The sequence below is a fragment of the Lupinus angustifolius genome, chromosome LG01 (genome assembly GCF_001865875.1).
Source record: "Lupinus angustifolius cultivar Tanjil chromosome LG01, LupAngTanjil_v1.0, whole genome shotgun sequence".
Classification (NCBI taxonomy): Eukaryota; Viridiplantae; Streptophyta; class Magnoliopsida; order Fabales; family Fabaceae; genus Lupinus; species Lupinus angustifolius.
Genome location: NC_032009.1, coordinates 9,549,488 through 9,573,505, shown reverse-complemented (window position 1 = coordinate 9,573,505; position 24,018 = coordinate 9,549,488). Strand labels below are relative to the sequence as shown.

Below are 24,018 nucleotides of genomic sequence, written 5' to 3'. Positions count from 1 at the left end.
TCTCACCTTAATGAAGTGTGCTTTACGAAATCACCATGGTTCGGTTGGGTTGCAAGGTTCAAATGCCAGAAATCTTCGTAACTACCATAATACAAACTCGTTAGTTTTCCGATATTTCAAAACTCATTACTATTAAAATACTTAAAACTCTTTCATCCATCCATTTTCCAACTTGTCCAAAGCCATGGTTAAAGGCTTAAACAAGTAAAAATTCGTATATTAAATCAATGTAATAACTTCTTAAAAACAACTTGTTCATAGTTTTAAAACACATTTTTCATGAGTTCAAGAACACTCATTTTCGGTTTTGCTTCCAAAATGAGTTAGAAAGTGTTTTAGAAAATTTCAACGGTTGAATATGTTCTTGAAATACTCATGAACAACATACTTCAACATCATCAACATCCATTGGTTGAAGGTGAAGAGATTGAAGATTGAAAGAAGAAGAAAAGATGATGAGAGTAACTTACTTTCAAATCTTCAAAGTGCCAAACTTTTGCAAAGTGTTAGTGCATGAGGATACATGGATATTTATAGAGTTGTGGGGTGGGAGAAATCTGATTTCTAAACCCATTTCCCAAGGCAAACTAGCAAATCTAAGAAGGTGAGTGAATCATGGGTTAAGTGAGTGATTTAGGGGATTTGGTGGTAGTGAATCAAGGCATTAATGAGTGAAATCTATAAGATTTAGTAGGTAGATTTTGTGAAGTGACTCATGCAATACGACGACATCGGCGAAACGCGCGCGATTAAAACCATGCTCGAGTATAGTCGGCCAATATTCGAGTAGCAAAAAATGATCGCCCGATTTTACTTTACGGTTGGAACTTCGAATTTCGGCATTCCGAGTGAACATATTTTAGAAAACAGTTATGGACCAACTCAGGGTCTATCCTGACTCGAAATGTGATTATGAAGCCAACGGCGCGATCGGAATTCGATTCCGAGTTACGAAACTCAAAAACCTCTTTTTGAGCCGTACTAGGTGAGATTTGGCCGCGACAGCGGTCCGAAACCGACTGTCTCCGAAAATCATGAAAATTTACCACCAAATTGGAAATAGAATTTCAAGACTAAAACTTAACTAGAGTTTCGTCTAATTCTTTACCTAAAATTCCCAAAAATTCATTTTCGAAAATATAATTAATAAAAATATTAATAAAATCTTATAATTCAAAATCATAAAATTCGTGGCGTTACACAGGTGGTAGAGAAATTCTTCATTCGACTCCAACTCGCTTTGCCACTAATTTTATTGCATTATAGAGTATTTTGGTACAAAAATATGTATTAAGAGCCAAGGTAACATCTAAGGAATGGACAACCTCAACTTATGCCAAAGAAGTTAAGGCAAAGAGATTTGTGGAGCAAGTCCTAGACTCTGCGTTTTGGAAGAAATATATTGATATTGTGAAACTAACTGAGCCATTAGTTTGTTTGTTACGTCTTGTTGATAGTGAAGATAAACTTGCCATGAGTTTTCTTTACCAAGTTTTTTATAAAGCTAGAGAAGAGATGGTGAAAAGGTTCCAAAGAAATAAGAAGAAAGTGGAACCTTACTTGAACATCATAGATAGTCGTTGAGATTCTCAGCTTCGTAAGAATCTTCATGTTGCGGACTATTGAATAAATCCAGTTTGTCAATTTAACTTCGTAGAATTTGAAAAATATAAATCCACGATATCTGGCCTTTTGGATGTCATTGAAAGGTGTTCTTATGAAGATCCTAATCTGAATACTAAATTAACAAGCGAGATGAGAATATTTAAATATTCTGAATTAGATTTTGAATGACAAGTTGTTATTCATGAAAGAACTACAGTGAGGCCAAACAAAGTTAGTGATTGATAGTTTGGTACTTAATTTATATTCTATAATTCTACTTCAATATATTATGAATATGGATATATGTATTAACTTCATTACATTTGTTATTTTAGATCAAAGGTGAGAATTATATGGATGTGGTGCACTAAATTTGTAACAATTGGGGATCCGCATTTTAAGTCAAACATGTAGTGCTTCTGGTTGTGAACGAAATTGTAGTGTCTTTGAGCATATTCACTCAAATAAAAGAAATAGGTTAGAGCATCAAAAGTTAAATGACCATGTATATGTTCATTACAACTTGAGGCTACAACAGAGGTACAATAATTATGATTACTTACTTCTATATATAACTAAATTTGCTTTGATTTTATTATATTGATATGTGGTCAAAATGTGAAATTACTAAACTTATGAACCGACTAAGACATCAAAGTTATAACCCCATCAATTTTGAAGTAGTTGATGACCATTCTAATTGGGTAATGGAGGAGTCACCACCTTTCTTAACCAATTAGGAGGTTGAGGCATGACATAATGATCTTGCTAATATGACAATTGAACCAATTTCTAAAGATAATGGTATGTATCTTGATTATATTATGATTATGAATATATGATTTATTAATTGATATTTGATATTACTTTTTTGGGTATATATTTGATATCACTTTATGTTAATGTTAATTTCTACATTATATTAAAATGTTTTTTTATTACAGTTCAATTAAATTTGGATGACGATGATGATAGACAAGACAATACCATAGAAAATTTAAATCAAAATGAAAGTAAAGTTGTAGAATATTCTGATTTATTTGTTGAAGAAGGGATGCCTAACTTGGGAGCAACTTTGTCTCCTTGGATATGATGAAAAACTTAAAATTATTACACTTTTATTGTTTTACTATTGACATTGAAATGTTTGATATTTGGTAATTTTTTTGTGAAGGTTACCTTTATGACAAATGTTTTTTACAATAGCATATTAGATATTAATATTATTAGGAATTTATTGATGAAAATCGAGTCAATCAGTTCAACCAATGACTCGTCGGTCCGACCAGTGACTCATTGACCCAATAGCCTGACCGAGTCGATGACCAGTTCGAGTTTAATAACATTGGTGGTTATATAAACCTTACCAATAAAGCATTGGTATATAGTACAAGAGTTCATTGAATACTAACGTATTATATTAGATCAAATGTTCGATTTTTTAGAACGACAGGTGTTACAATAGACAATCATACATCACAAAAGGATCCATGAAATACTCATATGTTCCTTTAGTTATTAATGTGGATGACATTAATGACCGATAACAGGTTAGAAAGAATGTGACAACAAAAAAATCAAGTGATACAAACTAGCATAATGGTTTAATGGGTTTTTGGATTGGTTCCACACCTGGTTGAGTTGCCGACAATATTCTGATATAATAAAATACAGATTCCCCTAAAAAGAGCCCACTTTTATGAAATAATGAAAATACAAATTCCCCTAAAAAGAGCCAACTTTTATTTTTTGAGTCCAAAACCAAATGTACCGAAATATAATCCAAGTAGAATGTATAGTAAAAGAAATTCGACTCAACCTACTAAAAATACACCAATTAATGATTATAGAGCAATGTTATTTTATATAAATATAACCTCTCATACAGTAAATCAAATTAATTTTTACTTATTTTTTAACTACACAACAAACTAAATAGTTGGGTTTCAAAATCACGTTTTTTATTCCCCTGTAATCATAATTTTGATATTCATAAGAACCCTATTTCTATCGTAATTACTGATATGTATATATATTTTCTTTTATGTATATATATTTTCTTTTCTTTATTTGCATATTTTCATATCAAATGACGTTCCAAACACTACATGCCATATGCATTACTTGAATCTATCCAATATATACAAACGACTAATGCCAAAGTTTGCTTTCTGAAATAAAATTAGAAAATCAATTTATTTTGTGAAATGAAACCAAGATACAGACCACAATGTTCATCTGAATTCTTTAGTAATAGGTGAATTTCATATCTTCTGAGTAGATTAATGTAAATTATAAGTTTCTTCATTCAAAGAATCAATATGAATAATAAATCATAAATTTGTTAAATGTGAACAGAACAACGGATGAATTGGTTTGATTTGAAGAGTTGGTGACAGAGATTGAAGTCATTACTTTGTTTCAACTCAACTTTAAATCCTATCTTTGCGGTTTGGTAAAGAGAGAGAACCATGAAAGATTTAATTCATTTTCTTTTCTTTTAGGTAGAGTTGAATTTGGGGTGATGAATCGTAGGGTGGTAGAGCGTAACCGACACAATGAAGGATCACGATATTGTAAGGGTGCCACGTCACAAGTTTTTATTCACCCGGTGCTCCTTATTTTTTTCGAGACAGTTAAACTGGGTGAAATAGTTCCACCCTTATTCAAATTGTTTTCTATGGTAGTAGTTTGTGGTAGTTGAGAACTGATTTTCAACCTCTTATCACTTTACTCTCTAAGCTTTTCACCTTTATTGCTTGACTACCTTATATTGCTTAAAAATTGTTAACTATACCATGTGAAGTGGGCTAAAATGTACAATTGTGGTGACTAGTCAGATAGTATCACACTATAATTAGGATACCACCATGTATCACAATGATGCAGCCATATATTTTATATCATTAACTGTATTTGAGCTGCGGTAATTCAAAAAATATATTTTTAATTTGGAATAATTCACCCTCCAACAACCACCATCACAACCTTAATTTGAAAAAATACTAGGAGAAACTAGGTTGAACATTTACATATTAGTATTGTATGGTAAAACCAATATTTACAGTTAAAGAAATTGGCCAGCACGTTATAGTTAGAATAGACTTGTGTTTCTTCAGATCTACTAAGTTGCTATAAATAACTGAGATACATGTCAAGCACTTCATGATCCAGTTTCAATGAAGTGATAAAATCCAGAACCATTTTTCCACATTCACACAAACTCTAAAAGCCCATTTCCTTCATCACCAAACTTATTCTCACTGCATAGAAAGATCATACATACATGTCTTCTGTACTCCTGTGAGTGCAACTGTGTCTTATAAGCATTACCCATCACTTCATTGTGTAAAGGAATTGTTCCCTCTATCCTCAACCCAGTAAAAGGAACCATCTTTGTTGAATTCTGTGTGTTTTATAATCTATAGCCTCTTTTTCTTACGGGTATGTTATGTACTTTTTTTAATCATATCTGATGTTTATGGAAAAGTTCTTCAATTTTTTGTACTTGAAATGGCTAATTGGGTTACAATGTAAAGTAAGTAAGTCTAGATCTGTGTAGATGTGTGAATGCCTTTGAGCATGTCTTATTCAAAATTTGATTTTTTTTGTTTGTTCTTGCTATTTTATTAAGATGGTGAGCCTCGACACAACAGTTGCTACTTGATGATCATGATACCACAAGTTCAAATATTAGAAATAGTCTTTGGGTTGCCTTTTTGTTCTTTCTATTTTATTGATCTGGATTACTGGGTATGGTTATGTAGGAGTAGGATGATTATATTTTGCTGCTTGTTCTACTGTTTAAGGCATTGATTTTGAGTTAGAATATGAATGCATAATCTTACAATTAAAAATGGCACAAGAGGTGTTTTATTGTTTATTGATCATTAATTGTACATGTCTGTTGTACTGTCTTAAGAATGATACAGAAAGTGTGTTATTGTTTATTGATGAGTAGTTGCAGATGTGATCTAGATTTTTATAAAACTTGGATAGTATCATATCATTGATTCTATTGGTAAGATTATCATGTAGATCTTGAATTTGTCTTTATTTCTTATCAGTTATGTATAGCAGCCATTTCTGATGCTGATATTGATAGTCGCGGGTAGAAATTAATGTTCAATCTTTCATATGGCGCAGGTATCTGGGAAAGAAGTAAAATTTGAAGGGTGAGGAATATTTAAGCATGTTCAAGTTATCTCCGCGGAGGAATGAAAGATCCAACGGCTTCAAAGTGAAGCATGCTATACAAATATGTCTCCTGCTCGGAGTTTGTGTCTGGTTGATATATCAAGTCAGAAACTCTCATGATAAGAAAGAATCCTATAGCGAAAGCGCAAAAACAAGCAATGAGGCTGTGAAGTTAGGGAGGAAGGACATCCATCCTCGTGTGGAGGAAACGTCTGTCATAGATGCAAGGCATAAGGAGGTGGAGGAGGATGAAGAAGAAAACAAGCCTAATGAGGAAAACAAACCGGACGATGTCAGTGGCGTGGAAGATGAAGTCCCAATGCAAAAACCAGAAGAGCAAGGTAACAATGAAGATAGTTCTGAGCAAAAACAAGATTCGGTAGACCAAGAGACTGAAGAGAGTTCGGAAAATGCTAGGACAGAGGTGGAGAGTGAGCAGCATAATGAGAAATTTAGTGGAGAGAATGAGAATTTGGAGGATAACAGGGAGAGTAATAGTTCAGTGAAGGAAAATGGAGAAAACCAAAATGAAGTGGACAAAGAACTTGAAGTGAAAGAAAATGTGGAGGAAAATCATGAGCAAGATAGTAAAGAAGAGGAGGGCAATGCAAAAGAAGCACATAGAAAAGAGAATAAGATTAGTGATGAGGTTTCATCCGAAAATGAGGTTCAAGATGGGGAAAGGAACAATGGGGAGTCCAGAGAGGAAAATTATGCAGGAGATAATGCATCCAGTGCTGTAGACCATGAATCACAAGACAATTCTGATGAAAGTTCTAGCAAGACAGAAGAATTCGACAAAAAGGACAAAAATGAGTTTGAGTTGGAGTCTGAGAAAAGTGGTACTCAAACTACTGAAGTGACTGATGCTACAGTCACAACAACCAACCAAGAAAATGGTGGTGAGTATGAGGCACAGACAGAGAATGATTCGCAGAAGAGTTCCGTGTCAGAGTCAGATGGGCAGCAGCAAGAGCAGAATAACCCCACGAGAGATGGTGTAGAAACTGTGGATTCATCATTACAGAACGGTAATGACACGACATCTTATACGACTGAAAAACAGAATGACACAGAAGAAAACTCAAACTCGGAGGTAGAGGACTCCAACAAGGACAATGCAACACCGAAAACCGATGATTCTAACAGTGATGCTGCTGGTAGGCAGGGTGATTCCACTTCAGAAACTTCCTCAGGAACTGATGACAGCAACACAAATCATGGAGAAGATAAGGACTCCTCTAGAAATTCTGTTGAGAATGAAAACACCAACAATTCTGTCCAAGACGGAATACAAGAGAATGTTCAACTCACTTCCTCCGATACTTCATCTGAAGAGAAGAAAGATGAAACCTCCAACGCGGAAAATAATTCCGACAAGGTAAACACTGATCAAGGCAATACAAACAATGATGGAAGTGCCAATGACAACAAAGATGCTAGCCAGGACAATTCTTCCCATACTTCATCTGAACAAAACAGTGAGGGATCTTCAGACACAGAAAATAGCAATGATGCTAACCAGAATAACTCGGACGGAAGTGATGGAAGTGCCAATGACAACAAAGATGCTAGCCAGGACAATTCCCCTCTTACTTCATCCGAACAAAGCAATGAGGGAACTTCAACCTCAGAAAATGGCAGTGATACCAACCAGAATAACTCGAACGACAACGAGAACGCCAATCACAACGGGAATGCAAGTCATGATGAAGTGCAAGTCACTGCTATTCATGAAGACAAAGTTGAATCCTCAAATAATGAGAATGAAAACAAGACTAATGAAAACGAAGGCAGTGCTCAAAATGAATCAGTGGAGTCACAAGAGAAAGAGGAAACTGCACACACAGATGGAGATAGCAATGCTGAAAACAATCACAATGACGCTGTTGCCGCAGAGCGATAATTCAAATAAATTAATTGTAACCTGCTTCTTATGATTCTACTTAACAAAAGTATTGTTGAACCACCAATATGGTATTAAGTACTTGTTTTCATTTTTCATAGGGCCTGGTTAGAACATGAATTTAGAAAGATTAGTTTTATTCGTGTGAATCATTTGTTGTTCTATATGTGTTACCAATGGACCATTACATGTCAACAATAAAGTATCACTTTAAGGTATCATCAAAGCTACTTCTCTTGTGTTGAACCTGCTTCTCAGTTCTCATTATAGAACTTTTTAGTGTTGCTTCTTAAAAGCATTCAGTGAATTAAGTCATTATGAAAAAACTTTTCCACAGCAGATTGCTACTTTTTTAACAACTGCTATAGTGAAGAGAACAAGTATGAATACACAATGGATTTGCAGTTTTAATCATCTTGCTCGAACCTTGTGGCCGAGATTTGGCAGTAACATTAATGAGATGTGATGATTCAGTTAAAAATCAGGAAGAGTTTAGTTTCCAAAAACCTTGTAGAAAAGCAAGGCACTTATGCTTTCACTAACTAGATGGCACCTCTGTAGCTAACATTGAATACAATAGAATAGGACAAGTAATAATAGAGCCACCATAACTGATGCATGGTAAAATATCACTTGCATTTTTAAAGTCTTTAGGCAAAAGGAAAAGAATAATAGACCAGTGTAAGTGATGTACACTGCTCATCCTTTACGAGGGAGAAATGAAAAGAATAGAAAATTTCTTATCAGGTATAACATTAGTCTTTGGATCAACCCCCTATTTAAAAGCCTAGACACAATCACCATACTAAAATCCTGTAGTAATAATACTACTGCGAATATGCATTTCAGCTTATTAAAAATAATTTTTTTTATAATTTAAAATTAGGGTTTTCTTAGCTATGCACAACTGCACAGACCATAAGATTAACAAACATAAAAATGAAAGTTTTAATGAGAAATAATGTTCAAAGGATGTATTTAATGAATCAATGATATGTTTTAGTGTACAGATAGAAGTTTGTTTACCTAAGGTTGTTTATTTCTATGCCTAGATTAGAAAAACCATTAAAACATAATATGGCCATGCAAAACCTCATTCTCAAGCTAATGAGTAAATTATTAGTGTTGATTCCTACTTAACAATTCGAAATTTCAACTTTTTAAAACTGAAAATCAATGCATGACACCACTCATAATAGAAGGGTGTTCATTGTCTAATTCAGTTCAGTTTTGACACTCACTAGAGAAGGAGTGGAAGTGTACAATATTTTCCGTATGTCTGTGCATAAGTAGATCATCTAAATCAAATTTTCATATGTATAAGTTGTGAACAGAAGTAAACACAGAAGACCTGATATGCAAAAGATAGGATATCCATATAATTCTCCATCAGAATTGAAACGATGAAGAATTAGTATAAAAAAACTTCAGATTATTTGCGATTTTATTTAGCTTCAACATGGGAACAAAATGAGATAAAAAATACACAAACTAACGTGCAAAGTGCAAGTTCTAGGTCACATTCCAATAAACAATACGAAACTACAACCATCAGTGTTTCTTAATCTTTCACGAAAGGAATAGTCCACCGGCGCCACACTCCTCCTAGTGGTCGTGGTGCTTCACTTCAAATAGCCCATCTGGACCTGGTCATCACAGAATAGCCATGTCATACAATATAGAATCTCACGTCAATAGATTATCAAAGCAATATACTTCAGACTAGTAGCAGCCCCGGCAATGTAAAATGCTAGGAAAAAATATAGCACTACTCTACAAGCTAACAATAACGTGTATAAGCATAAATGGCCACCACGAGAGAATAATGGCACATAAAAGGGTGACCCGGTGCACGAGGTTCTCACTTAGTGGGATCTCGGAAGGTAAATATACGCAACCTTACCCCTCACAAGTGAAGAGGCTGTATCCAGAATTTAAACCCATGACCTACAAGTCACAAGGCAAGCAATGTTACCTTGCACCGAGGATCACCAAGCTCACCCTTTGATGATGACCATATTAGGTGAAATAATAACACAGACAAAACCAACAAATGAGTGGCTGAGCAAATTTTGGCTGGGTGTAAAAGAAATGGAATGGATGAGTCACTTCTAGTCACACATTGTTTTGTATCTGGCTGAGTTGGTTTTGCCCATGTATGTATCATTTCTCTACAAGAGTTGATCCTGAAAGGACATGTAGTATAATGAGACCCTTCAGCCCAATATAAGTGCAGCAGTTAATAGTCCAATAGTGCAGCAGTTAAGCCGATCCCACCTAGTAAGACTAAGGCTTTGTTGTTGTGTTGTAATAGTGCAGCAGTTCAGCGATACCCCTAAGGTATACAATGTATATTCCAAAGGGGGAAAGTGGGACACATTGAGGACAAACAGAGAGGTGGCTATGCTCAGTGGCAATGAGTGGGGTCCAAGAAGAGAGGGTACAATAGGAAGTGGCTATGAATAGGAGAAGGAGGGTAAATTGAGGGGGATATTTGTACATTTAGGAATTATGGGAAATCAGCCTTGAGCTCGGGAAGGAAGTTAGCATGCAGTAGCTACTTCTGTCATTTTCCCATTCCATTTGTGCATTCTACTTATCTTTATTTCTACTGTAATAGTTGTAATTCTGTGTATCAGACAGTATTCCTTTGAAACATAGTATAAGTGTATAGCAAGGCCAACTTATTTCTCAAACGATGAAAACCAATTTCTCATAAACGCTTATGTTGAAAGGAGGAAAGCCTTCATAAGTCCACTTGAACAAACGTATGTAAAAAGTCAAAGCCATAACAAATTCTTTTATTTGTGCAAAAAATGGCAACTACTACAACACCCCCCTTCTAATTTTGAAAATTGGATTGCACAAAATTCCAATATATCAACAATATGCAACAACAAAAAAGATATCATACATGAGATGATGAGAACATGTGTATTGTTATGCACTGGTATCTAAGATTAAAGAATTAAGAAGAGAATAGGAAAAAGTATGCCCCTAACACAGAATCAACATGATTCTGCAAGGGTTCTATGAGTATTATTGATAGAAGAAGAAAAGTTACAATGAAGAAGATGATTAAGAACAATACTAGGATTCCAGAATCCCAATTCCCTCTCTGATTTCCTAAATCAGAATGAATCAATTTCTGACTAACTAACTACCCAACAAACCTTCTATTTATAGACCTTATTTTCTAACCGAATTAACTACCTAGGGTAAAGAAGGAATTTTGCTATTTATCTAGCCAAACTTTCCTCTTCCCTCTTCTATATACATTTTTAATCATAGGTTTAGTCTTTCTATATTCCCCTGTTTATCTTCTCTACTATTTAACACTTCTTCTGGAGCCACAATTAGTTCCCATTCCTCATTTAACATAGGAGGTAAGGATTGTGGTTGCCGGTGAGGTTTGAGTGCTCTCTTCAACAAGGACACATGGAACACTGGATGAACTTGAGATTGTGCAGGCAGTGCCAACTGATAGGCCACTGCTCCAACTCTTCTTTCTATCTGGAAGGGACCATAGTACCTAGGGGCTAGCTTAGCATAAGGTCTGAGAGCTAGGGATCTCATTTTATAGGGCTGCAACTTGAGGAACACTCAATCCCCCTCTTGGAACTCCACATCCCTCCTATGCTTATCTGCTTGTTGCTTCATGAGATTCTGAGCCTTGACCAAATTTCCCTTCAACTCTTCAAGTATCCCATCTCTTTGAGAAAACAACTGATTAACTTCCTCTATTTTGGAAGGTATGGTCCCTGCTTTCATCAATAAGGGGGATCCCTTCCATATAATGCCCTGAAAGGAGTCATTCCTGCAGATGTATGGTAGTTAGAATTGAACCAGAATTCTGCCCATGCAACCATTCCAACCATAATCTAGGGTTAGGGCCTACAAAGCATCTGAGATAAGTCTCCAAGCATCTGTTAGTAACCTCTGTCTGACCATCAATTTGTGGATGGTAGGATGAGCTCATCTTCAATTGAGTGCCAGCTAATTTGAACAAATCTCTCCAGAATTGGCTTAAAAACAGGGGATCCCTATCCGATACTATAGTGTTAGGAAACCCATTAAGCCTTACTACTTCCTTCAAGAACACCGTGGCCACATCCTTGGCAGAGTATGGATGACCCAAAGCAAAGAATTGAGCATACTTGGTGAGCCTATCAACAACAACATAAATGGTATCCTTCCCTCTTACTCTAGGTAAGCCTCCAATGAAGTCCATGGATATATCCATCCAGACTTGTTGGGGGATGGGTAAAGGTTGGAGCAATCCTGCAGGAGCTAAGTTAGAATACTTACTCCTCTGGCAAACCTCACATTCTTGCACATAGGTTTTAATATCTGTCTTCATTCCTTCCCAGAACAAAAAACTAGCAATCTTTTTAAAGGTCTTGAAATAACCTGAATGTCCCCCCATAGGGGTCTCATGGCATTCTGCTATGATATAGGGGACTCTGTTGGAGGCCTTAGCCACCACCAACCTGTCCTTGTAATACAAGATACCCTTCTTCAATTCAAATCCAGGTTGAGAGGTAGGAGAGTTCACTAGGTCTTGCATCACTTTCCTCCACTTGGTATCATCCTGCAACCCTTCAGTCCAATCAGTTTCACTGCCCATTTGAATTGTTCCTCTGAGAACAGTCTCTGCTCAGTGAGAAATTTGAGGCTTTTTTGATTTGTCTTGATGATGAAATGCCTTCCCATAAAATAATGTCTCCACTTCTGGATGGCTTGTACTAAAGCCATAAGCTCTCTTTCATAAACAAACTTCTGTTGTGCCTTCAAGGAAAGTCCTTGACTCCAAAATGCCAATGGCCTCCCCTCTTGCATCAATACAACATCCAATCCGTTGCTTGAAGCATCTGTTTCAACCACAAACCCCTTAGAGAAATCAGGAACAACAAGACTAGGTAGACTCATCATAGCAGATTTCAAGCCCTCAAAGGCATTAGTGGCTTCTTCTGACCAAAGGAAGGCATCTTTCCTAAGCAGGTTAGTGAGGGGCGGCTAATTTGCCATAATCTCTCACAAATCTTCTGTAATACCCTGTGAGACCCAAGACCCCCTCAAAACCCTTCACACTAGTAGGCCTTGGCCAAGATCTAATAGCCTCCACCTTAGATTCATCTGCAGATACCCCCTGCCCTGTTATGACATGCCCTAGGTATTCAATACTAGGCTGTCCAAAACTACACTTCTTCAAATTGGCCTTTAAGGAGTGCTCCACCAACAATTCTAACACTGCCTGCAAATGCTGAAAGTGAGTAGCCAAATCATGGCTATACACTAATATATCATCAAAAAAGACCAGGGTGAATTTCCTTAGATAGGGCTTCAGAACCTCATTCATTAGGGATTGGAAGGTAGAGGGAACATTGGTTAATCCAAAAGGCATCACTAAGAATTCATAGTGACCCTCATGGGTTATGAATGCTGTCTTAGCCACATCCTCCTCCCTCATCCTTATTTGGTGGTACCCTGATTTCAGATCCAGCTTGGAGAACACCATTGCCCCACCCAAGTCATCTAACAACTCTTCCACCACAGGAATAGGAAACTTGTTAGGGATAGTGATTTTATTGAGAGCCCTATAATCCACACAGAACCTCCATCCTTTTTCTTGACTAGAATGATGGGGCTAGAGTAAGGGCTAATACTAGGCCTAATCACCAATTTCTCCACCTCAGTTTTCTGGTAATAAGGACACTTGTAAGGCCTAAGATGAGGTATCTCAGCCCCCTCCTTGAGATGAATAGCATGGTCTTGTCTTCTACATGAAGGCAAACCTTGAGGATCCTGAAAAACCTCTGGAAACCTTTGCAACACCTCTCTGATTGGGCCAGGGATCTCTGAATCTGATCTTTGGGAAGCAGCATCACAATGAACCAATAAACCTTCTCCCTCTTTAATCAAGACATGCATGAATGCCTTCAAAGATAACTCTGTCTTGGCCAGAGCAGGATCACCCTTTAAGGTAATGATAGAGTCCCCTATCTTCACCTTAAGCTTCATCTTCCCAAAATCAGCCATAACCTCCCCCAAACTTCCCAACCATTCCAAACCCAGCACAATATCCACACCCTTTAGAACACTTACCCATACCTTTGATGTGATGACCATCACCAACTTCCACCACATAAGCTTTTGTTGTATCTACCTTCAACTGTAATTGTTCCACCAGATTCTTGGAAATTAAATTATGTGATGCCCCACAATCCAGCAAGATGACTATGGGGTGTGCTCCTAACCTTCCTTCTATGTTCCAAGACTTGGCAGAAGTAAGCCCCTTCATGGAGTATAGAGATAATTGAAGAGAATTTAGGCTCTCTACCTCCTCTTCTGCTCCTTCTTCCATCTCCTCTCCATCAGCTAGAATAAGAGTTCTTAATTGCTTATGCTTACACACATGATCCCTATTGAAGGGCTCATCACATCTAAAGCATAACCCCTTCTCCCTTTTCTCCCTCATCTCAGCGTTGGTGAGCCTCTTGAATTCCCTTTTTCCCCTAGTACTCTCAACTTCTTGGCTGTTTTTGAGAAATCCACCCCCACTTCCCACAGAAGAGCCTTCCCTCCTATTACCGTTGGCAGAAGAAGATCTAAAGTGACCACCTTATTATAAGAATTCCCTCGAAAAGGCCCTGAGGCCCTAGAAAAAGTAGGATTGGGCCTTTTACTAACCACCTGATTCTTTTGTTCAATAAGAATTGCTTTCTGAATTATCTCAGGCAAAGACTTTAATTCATAAAGCCTCACTTCCACCCTGATCTCTTCCTTGAGTCCATTAAGGAACACCCCTCTCACAAACTCTTGGTTAACCTCCCTCAAGGCTCCAGCATACCTCTCAAACTCCTCAACATAAACTTCTACACTCCCTTCTTGTTTTAGAGACAGAAGCAACTCAAAAGGATTCTGTACCATCGAAGGTAGGAACCTTCTTACCACTGCGAGTTTGAACCCTTCCCAAGTAGGGGATGGGTTACGCCCCTCCCACCATTGGAACCAACTTAGGGCTTTACCTTCCAAAGCTACCAACGTCGCTTGCATCTTCTCCGCTTCTGTTAGAGCTCTGAGATCAAAATACCTTTCCAATTTTTGTACCCATCCAAACGCGACATCACCCACGAAAACTGGAATTTCCAGCTTACGCCAACGATCCACCCCGTGAAAGTTCTTCCTACTGTCAACCTCTTCACCATTCTCACTGGTTTCCTCGTTCAAATCCCTTTTTCTTGAAATCCCTAATTTCTCAACAATGGCGGCAAGCAACTCCTCCATCTTGTTCATTCTAGCCTCATTCAGTTCTAATCTGAGTCGAATTTCTTCCCTTTCTTTTCGCAACTCATCACGTTCGTGGGATCCGTCTTCTCCCTCTTTTGCCATACTTCTGGTTGACACCATAAACTTGGATTCAGCAGCGGTGGCGATAGGGTTCCACACCTCAGGCACCAAGAAAGGTGCTCTGATACCAGTGTTATGCACTGGTATCTAAGATTAAAGAATTAAGAAGAGAATAGGAAAAAGTATGCCCCTAACACAGAATCAACATGATTCTACAAGGGTTCTATGAGTATTATTGATAGAAGAAGAAAAGTTACAATGAAGAAGATGATTAAGAACAATGCTAGGATTCCAGAATCCCAATTCCCTCTCTGATTTCCTAAATCAGAATGAATCAATTTCTAACTAACTAACTACTCAACCAACCTTCTATTTATAGACTTTATTTTCTAACCGAATTAACTACCTAGGGTAAAGAAGGAATTTTGCTATTTATCTAGCCAAACTTTCCTCTTCTCTCTTCTATATACATTTTTAATCATAGGTTTAGTCTTTCTATTCCTATCATGTATATTGTGCAACTGTGCATAATTAGACAAAAGATGGCCTGGCCCGTTAGAAATATTAGGTGGTGTACCAGCTCTAACATACTAATCTACTAGAGTTGGTAAATGTTAAAAACACTCGAAATAAATTAGCTGCAATGGTAAAAATACAACAAAAGACTTCGATTAAACTAGCAACAATTTCCAGCACTAAGGAACTGAAAGAATCCAATCAATCCAAATAATTAAGTGGAACAACTTTTAGAGAACTTTCTATCTGCTGTAAAAGACAATATAAATATCAAAGCATGAGATGAAAAAAACATACCCCATGGGAATTCCTTGTTGCGGACATGTAAATATGGGTATGCCTGCATATACAAGTAAGAGAATTAGAATTTGTTTCATAGAAAGAAAGAAAAAAATCAACGAAAATGGGCTTCCTAAAGATGAACTGATTTAGACTAAATTAGAAAAGTAACCAACAATATATTTGAAGTTTGATTACAGAACCCAAACTTTGGCTTGGAATAGTGATTGATTGTGCGATCCTAGATGAAATTTTAGCTCACACGGACAGATTTGGTTCTTTGATTCATTTGAATTTGGGAGTACTTTTCTAGCATGTCTTTCATTTTTTTACCCATTGTCCAAATATTTACTCTTGATAACCTGCTGCTTTATAACTATAAATTCATATTTACTCAAAATTCTCAAAACCAAACACACGCATATTCTAACAAGTCTATAATTTAAATTTTAAAGACTAAACCACAAGTACTTATCACAATTAAGAAGCTCAAAACATAAACAAAGAACACCAATTCACAACTCGGTCTACATAATATATTAGAAGAATTTAACACCAGAGTCAAAGCTGTCTCATTAACTGTGTCTTCGTAAAGTAGTTCTTCTGTATGTTTTTTTTCCCTTTTTCTTTTTAAGCAAAACCACGCCATTTTGTGGTTCTAACACTATACTTTAACTACATGGCAAAGTAACAATCATAAATAAGTGCAGATGTGTAGAAAGGAAAGCTCACAGGAGGTTCTTCATGGTGTGGGTGACCCTTTGATAGGATATAAAAGGCTAAAGCAGTGCATGAAGCAATGCCTAGATATGTAATCTTCTCCCACTTGGCTGTCTCATCTGATAGATTGAGAAGAGAAATGATTAAAATAAAAACAACAACTAAAAGAGAAATCATGAAAAATCAAATAACAGAGTAAGTAAATGAGCTACTGAAAATCTATTAATCTCAGCCTCAAACAGAAGTTACTATATGGAATTCTTAACAGAAAAGTCATCATTTGAAAGAAAACATTAAAACTAAAATGGCAAATCTCTTACAGTGGTGGGTCATAAAATGATTTTACTTTGCTTATTTAATTTCATTAAAATAATTGTATAATTTATCATCTTTAATAGGGAAAAATGTATTTTGCCCCTCAATCGCTTGGGTCATGTGCAATTTACGCCTGATATTTAAAAAGGTCTATTCTACCCCTTGCTGTTTTTAATCATGCAAATTAATCCTTTTTTAACTAATATGATGGAAATGGTCATGTGCATTGCATGTGACTTAATTTCTTCCAAAAATAACCTTTACCCTCTTTTTCCTCTATTAGTCTGTACCTCTCCAAACCCAAATCCTCGTTCCAACTCACCATTCTCAAATCACTATGCACACCAAATGGAATACATAATGAGAACCATATATGATTGATTTTGCCCTTTTGTTTTCTTCATCTCCAAATGAGTAAACTTAAATGTTGGATCATGATAAAGTTAAGAGAAGGGTTAATTTGCACGGTTCAAAAAAATTGAGGGGTAAAATACACCCTATAAACATCAAGGTAATCTATCAGCACATGGCTGAAACGTTACTTAGGGGGTAAACTGCATTTTCCCCTTTTAATAAAAATAACGAGGCATACACACTCAATCATGCTAAAATGCCAAAGCAACGCACAAATCTATTTCAAAAGAAAACAATAACAACATAAATTCTGAGAACGAACTACATTAATTTCATAAATCCACAAACTACATCAATTTCATAAATCCACAAACCATATCGAAAATTAAATTATGATATCCAAAATATAATCAGAACATGACATAAACACAATCTTCCTCAAAATTCATTCTGATTTGAGAAGAAAAACTAATACAGAATAGATATGTATGAAATGAAATTGATTTAGATGAGAGAAAAAAAGACTTACATGCATCATCGTGATGACCAGAGGAAGAAGCGAAGTTGCGTTTAGGAACAGTGGAGGAGGAAGCGCCATTTCTGGCTCGAAGGGCGGTTCGAAGAAAACTAGATCGTACCATTGACGAAGCCATTGTTTACCTGTTTCACTCTTCTATTGTGTTTTTCTTCCTATTGGATTAAATGGAGTTGGGAAAGCTCGTGCCAACTTATTATATAGTTGAGAACTTGGCACGTGTGTAACTGATTTTCCAAAATGCTTTTTTTGATCGATTAATTTAAGTAAACACATTACATTTTTTCCTAACAAAGTTATGTTTTGAAATACAATTAAAATTATGAAAAAAATGATACAGTACACTAAATTCTCACCTAATGAAGTTTGAAGAATATCAATATACATAGTCTTACCTTTATAAATAAATAGACAAAAAAACTATTTTTAGCACTTGATCTTATGTTCTCTAAATAACAAGCAAAAAATTCTTATTTGCCAAAGTTTATCTTGTACCGTTGTAATAGTAAAAGACAATGGAGAAATGATTGTATTAAGTGTGTGCAAATTGGTATAAGAGAGAAATATATTTTCTATATAAAGATAAGGATATATGTGATCAATGATATGATATATATACTATATATAAAAACATGGTGTAACTTCCATCATGGTGTAACTTCCATCATGGTGTAATTTTTATTTCTTATTTTGCCTTTCACATTATTTAATTTTTACAAAAAAAAACCATATAATCCTAATTAATCATCACTAACATATTAATTAACCATATCTCTCACCTTAAACTATACATTATCATAAACACACAAAATTATAATATAAAATACACTGAACAAATATATTCTAATTATAAAAAATGATATATATAATATCATGCAATATTGTTTGGCAGACACGAAGTACTTGTACACACTAATAATAAATAAAAGAAAAATAATCATTTTACAGCTTTCACAAAATGCACGGATCAATGTATAAAGAAGAGAGATAAGAGAAAAGGTTAGATGTTATATAATTGGTAGGAAGAAGAAAAAAAAGATGTAAAAGATTATGTAAGAACAAATACATAAATATTAGGATTGTAATTGTTGAAACAACGTTAAAGTATAAACCACAATCAAATTAAGCACACACAAAACGAGTATAAATCACAATTACAAAAATCCAACCATTTAACTAAAAAACAATGAATTGGTAATATGATATGACAATTATATTAATTATGCGATTAAATTAAATACTTGTCAAAATATCAAGTATCATACTCGTCAAAATTAATTTGTTTATGAATTTTTTTAATAATTTTCAAAATAACATAATAAAGATTCGAATCATATATGATAATTGCTTATAACATCATTACTCATTGAGTTATATATTACAACTAATAATATTTATATTTATAAATATATTTATATTAATTATGATATATATTAACATATATGTGGTTTATTAATGAATTATTATAATAACTGATGTAGTATTAATAATATTAGTATAAACAACTTCATCTTTCATTCAATAAAAATTTCAAATAACCTGAAAAATCATGATTTCTATAGGTATATTAAAACAATCTACCACTAGAATGCTGTGAGTAAAAGGTTAATGATTCAATTCCTGAAAGCAATATTTGTTAGGAGGGGCAGCTACGTATAGAGCTAACAAAACAGGCGGGCCTAGTTGGACCGGCCCGCCAAAGCCAAAAATTTATAGGGCTTGGGTATCATTTTAGGCAATCTTTATAAAAACCGGGCTTTTTAGCCCAACCCGACCGGACTATTTTAAATTCAAGCTCAGGCCGGGCTTACCCGGGCAGGTTTGGGCTACTTGTTTTACTTATTTATTTTAATCTTTTTTGAACCTTTGACTTGGTAATAAACACTAAATGAAAATTTACAAAACAACTAATAATAAAAAATAAATAATAAGTATTATGTTATTTTGTATTTAATTCGATTTAACTTTTACGACAAAAGCATAATAATGAAAATAACGTTTACAATAAAACTAAAATCGACATAAATTGTTTATCATAGAGAACTCTACACAACCAAATTTAATATAATAGTTCATAATGAAAGTGTTGACAAAGAACATACAAAAAATAACATTTTTGATAGTATCCAAATGTTTATATATTAAAGTGAAGTTACAAATTAATATTTTGTTAGAGAGTGAGAGTCCAATAGAAATGAGAGATTTAAAAAAAGAGTTATGTTGAAAATCATACACATGGACTTAACATCACGTCTTAACTCAAACGCAAAACATTAAATCTATAAGTTTGGTTGCATTTGGTATAACAAATGTGTTAAAAAAGTAATATGTTAATATCAAATGATACATATTTTTTTAAATAGATTAAATATGTTAAAAAATATTTTAAAAATATTTTTTAGTTTATGTAGGCCGGCCCGCCACAACCCGCTTAGGGCGGGTTTGGGCTACATTTTGATATGCATAAATTATATCTGAGCTTTTTAGTCTGGCTCGATTTAGCCCGAACCCGTTCGGATAGCCCGTTTTGACACCTCTAACTATGCATCCTGACAGGGATTAATATCATCGCTTAATTTATATAATTTTTTTCATAAGCCAAATACATCATTTCTAAGCTCTTCAAAATATCATTTTATTATTATTGTACTTAACATATTATATTACTGTCTTCAAGGGTGAACTGAGTTGATAAAATGAAAAATTAAATATCAACACCTTCATTTCAATCCAAGTGAGCTCTTCACTACTTACCCTATTAACAAACACCATTCTCACCATTAGAGATAAAAATGAGTAGCCTAATTCATGGATACTCATACCTGCAATTCTTAAATATATATATACATATAATAATAATTAAACATATTTTTAGACATAATTGTGATATTATATTCTTAATCAATGATGTTATATTTATTAATCCATAATTATGAATAGGATGGTAACATGGCGGAACGGATGCGGGTAGTGCTCTCTCATGCTCTATTTGCGGTATCCGTACGGGTACCAGGTATTTGCGGGTATCCAACAAGTTTTTAAGCTTAAACATATATTTATATATTTTATAATAATCAATATATATATAATAATAATAATTACATGAATAATAAAATTTATGTACATGTTAAAATTATCATATATTTTAATCACTAAAAGTCATTAAAAAGTAATATTAAAATAGATAATATAATTATAAAATAGTAAAAAAAAAGTGTAATATATATAAATTAGTTAATTAAAAAAGAAATTTATAAATATGCGAGTACATGCGGGGCGAATATCATGATATTCATTCCCACCTATAAGCTATTTTTACGGGTACCTGTTATGGGTATTTTAGCGAGTAAGCACAGGGTGAGTACTTTTGTCATCCCTAATTATGAAATGAAGTAATGTTATGGTGATGAAGTGATATTAGATATTTGATTTGTTTTATTGTCTTATTTTAAATTATGTTTTTAATAAAAATATTTATATTTAAGTGATGATTTAAAGTCGTGTTTATACTTTAATTATGTTTTATAATTGTTATTATCATTTTTATTCTTCTTTTGATTGTCTAAATAACACACACATTTATAAGAAATACATGTACAAATATGTAAGTTGTTTTAATTTTTTTATTAATATTTTCTAAATTTATGGGTACTCACAGATTCGTTGGGCACCCACGACCCAATAGGTACCTCCACAGATCTGACGCAGGTCTAAGTTCCAAAATGGTCGAATAGGGCGTGTTTGGATAGTGCACTATTCATATCCATCCAGACTCATTGTTATCCATACTCACGATAATACATATAAAAGTAATTGAACACAAAAAATAATTTTTGTCAAAATTAAATAATTAAGAGTTGAAAGAAAAAACAATATTAGTTCTATGTCTAATTTTTTGATAAGGATATAAGATATCCATCAACTAATGAATAAGGAATTAATCATTTTTTAGATATGTGGTTACCTCTCCGATTAGTGTTGGTGAATCAAATTGAAAATTGACATTTGGGTTATGCAACGCAGAAAAGCTAAGGTTTTCATAGCATAATCAGAATATGCTCAATGATTATTCTTCCTTGTTTAAAACTCAATTTTTGTAAATGAATTTCCTCATGTGTCTTTTCTTGCCAAGTTGAAAGTGCAAAGTGTCAAGGATAGCATTAGTAATGTTTTGCCTATGTTTTAATGAAGACAAGGTTTTATTAAAGCTTGAAGATGACTCAACAATCAACATGCCTAGAGCTCATTGGTCATATCTAGACTAGAATATATAAATAGAGTTATTATTTTAAGTAGCCTGGGATGTGTGCCTTAGTAAGTGAGTATAGGTGAGGTGAACCTAAGTGCAAGTCTCTCAAGCCATTATAATTGTCATATCACATTCATGAGACATATCATATAGTTAATTGTATGTTCATGCATTAATCATACATATTATATGTGTATATTAGACATAATATAATTGCTAAAACATGTATCGGAGTCAAGCATAACATATAAGCAACCACATATTTTAATATGCTAGTTAATCGATTAACGTGGTGACTTAATCGATTAACTCAATTGTTTTTCTGTTATATCAGTGTTTCTGTTACAACTTGTTTCTGTTTTGATATTGTTGCAATGGTTAATCGATTAGCGCGTTACCTTAATCGATTAACAGGTATGTTTTGTGTTATAACTGATTTCTGTTTTAACTACTTAGCTGATTGCAACGGTTTCAATTGTCAAAACTGTCTGGTATAAGTTAAGGCAATTTCCAGAAAAATATAGCATTGCATTCCATTGTATAGGATTGATTTAGAGAGCATATTTCGTGTTTACATTTTGTTTTTTGCAAGAGAATATTGCATGTGTGAGGAAGAGAGATTAACATGCCTTATTGATTCTTTGATTTGCATACTGTTTTTTATGCTTAGTCTCATCCTTATCTTGCTCACATGTTCATGCATTATTAGTAAAGATTCTTAGAGAGATATCTTGATTACTGTTTTTGATTAACTCACATGTATATGATGGCTTGAGTGAATTGTGAGTGGGTTAGTCTTAAGGTCTGTCATTGTAATATTTCAAGCATTATTGTGCTTATAATACCTTGCTTTTGTAATATGTTTTTGTGTGTATTGGATTGATCTCTTGGTGTCTTACCACCAGAGAGATAGGGATTCTTCACCAAGACTAGGAGGTCTTGATTTGAGAACAAGAATCTTGGCTAGGGCTGTTTCGCGAGAAAGGTTTTCTCGGGCGATAGGTAGAGTCAAACCAAGGGTTAGGTGTTCTAGATTTCAAGAAAGAAGTGTCCTATGTTTTGTAAATTGAATTGGTGTATATGATTATACTTGTATTCAATATAGTGAATACGAAAATCTCCCAAGATCAAAAGGGGAGGCCTGGATGTAGTTTGTAGTGGACCGCAAACGAACCAGGATAAAAATTTATCTTTGCACGCTGTTCTCTCCTGAAATCTTCTTTACATTTCTTGTTGTTTTAATACAAGTTAATACCTGATATTTTGCATAATTGTACCCTGCCATATACTTGTTAATATTGCCTAATAATATCTGCTTTATCTCTGCTCATTTGGTTATAAATAACTGTGCAATTTACTGCTATGATCATTCTGTTCTGTGTGTTAATCGATTAACACTAGTTGTTAATCGATTAACTGGGTTTTGGTGCGAGAAGCGGTGTTTGTTAATCGCTACACATATTCAACCCCTCCTTCTAGGTGTTCCTAGGCCACTGATACCTAACAAGTGGTATCAGAGTTTGTACGACGTGCTAGCTCAACAGTATCTGCGTGATCCTTAGGGAATTTAAATGGGTTCCACCAACCCCTTTGGCGGTGATGGCGCATCCATTAACCGCCCTCCCGTATTCAATGGCGAGGGATACACCTACTGGAAAGTCCGAATGAAGATCTTTATAAAGGCTATTGATTCGGATATTTGGGAATCCGTAACCAGTGGTCCTTTCATCCCACTTCATTTAGTGGATGGCGAACTGAAAGAAAAGCCCAAAAGCTTATGGACTGATGAGGAGCGCAAGAAGGTTCAGTTCAACCTTCACGCCAAAAATATAATTACATCGGCCCTATCCTACGATGAATTCTTTCGGGTGTCTCAATGTCAATGTGCCAAGGAAATTTGGGACACTTTACAAGTGACTCACGAAGCCACTAGCGAGGTCAAGTGCGCCAGGCTGAATGCGCTAACACATGAATACAAAATATTTCGTATGT

General features: G+C 34.8%; 2 protein-coding genes across 7 annotated transcripts; one reads left to right on the top strand and one right to left on the bottom strand.

The window, feature by feature from the left end:
• On the top strand, nt 4,773–7,913 carry LOC109349286 (uncharacterized protein DDB_G0290685-like). 6 transcript variants are annotated; one of them, XM_019590052.1, is made up of 3 exons: nt 4,773–5,049; nt 5,752–6,404; nt 6,435–7,913. In XM_019590052.1, the coding sequence occupies exons 2-3, from the start codon at nt 5,798–5,800 to the stop codon at nt 7,706–7,708; spliced, it is 1,881 nt and encodes a 626-aa protein (XP_019445597.1). In that variant the 5' UTR covers nt 4,773–5,049; nt 5,752–5,797; the 3' UTR covers nt 7,709–7,913. The 6 variants fall into 6 exon arrangements, with proteins under 6 accessions (XP_019445597.1, XP_019445610.1, XP_019445604.1 ...); XM_019590065.1 differs by having other exon boundaries at nt 5,752–6,707; nt 6,780–7,913; XM_019590059.1 differs by having other exon boundaries at nt 5,752–6,832; nt 6,866–7,913.
• LOC109349279 (cytochrome c oxidase subunit 6a, mitochondrial-like) lies at nt 9,064–17,959 on the bottom strand. Its single transcript, XM_019590023.1, has 4 exons — nt 17,772–17,959; nt 16,586–16,692; nt 15,872–15,914; nt 9,064–9,354 (listed from the first exon to the last, which is right to left on the bottom strand). Exons 1-4 carry the CDS (start codon nt 17,893–17,895, stop codon nt 9,314–9,316), a joined length of 315 nt encoding a protein of 104 aa, XP_019445568.1. The 5' UTR covers nt 17,896–17,959; the 3' UTR covers nt 9,064–9,313.

Excerpts from the sequence above, each read along its gene's own strand:
- LOC109349279 (XM_019590023.1), bottom strand. The coding sequence starts at position 17,895 with ATGGCTTCGTCAATGGTACGATCTAGTTTTCTTCGAACCGCCCTTCGA. Across the intron at positions 15,915-16,585 it reads CACACCATGAAGAACCTCCT|GCATACCCATATTTACATGT; the intron begins GTGAGCTTTCCT and ends TTGTATATGCAG. Across the intron at positions 9,355-15,871 it reads CAACAAGGAATTCCCATGGG|GTCCAGATGGGCTATTTGAA; the intron begins GTATGTTTTTTT and ends TGTGATGACCAG.
- LOC109349286 (XM_019590036.1), top strand. The coding sequence starts at position 5,798 with ATGTTCAAGTTATCTCCGCGGAGGAATGAAAGATCCAACGGCTTCAAA.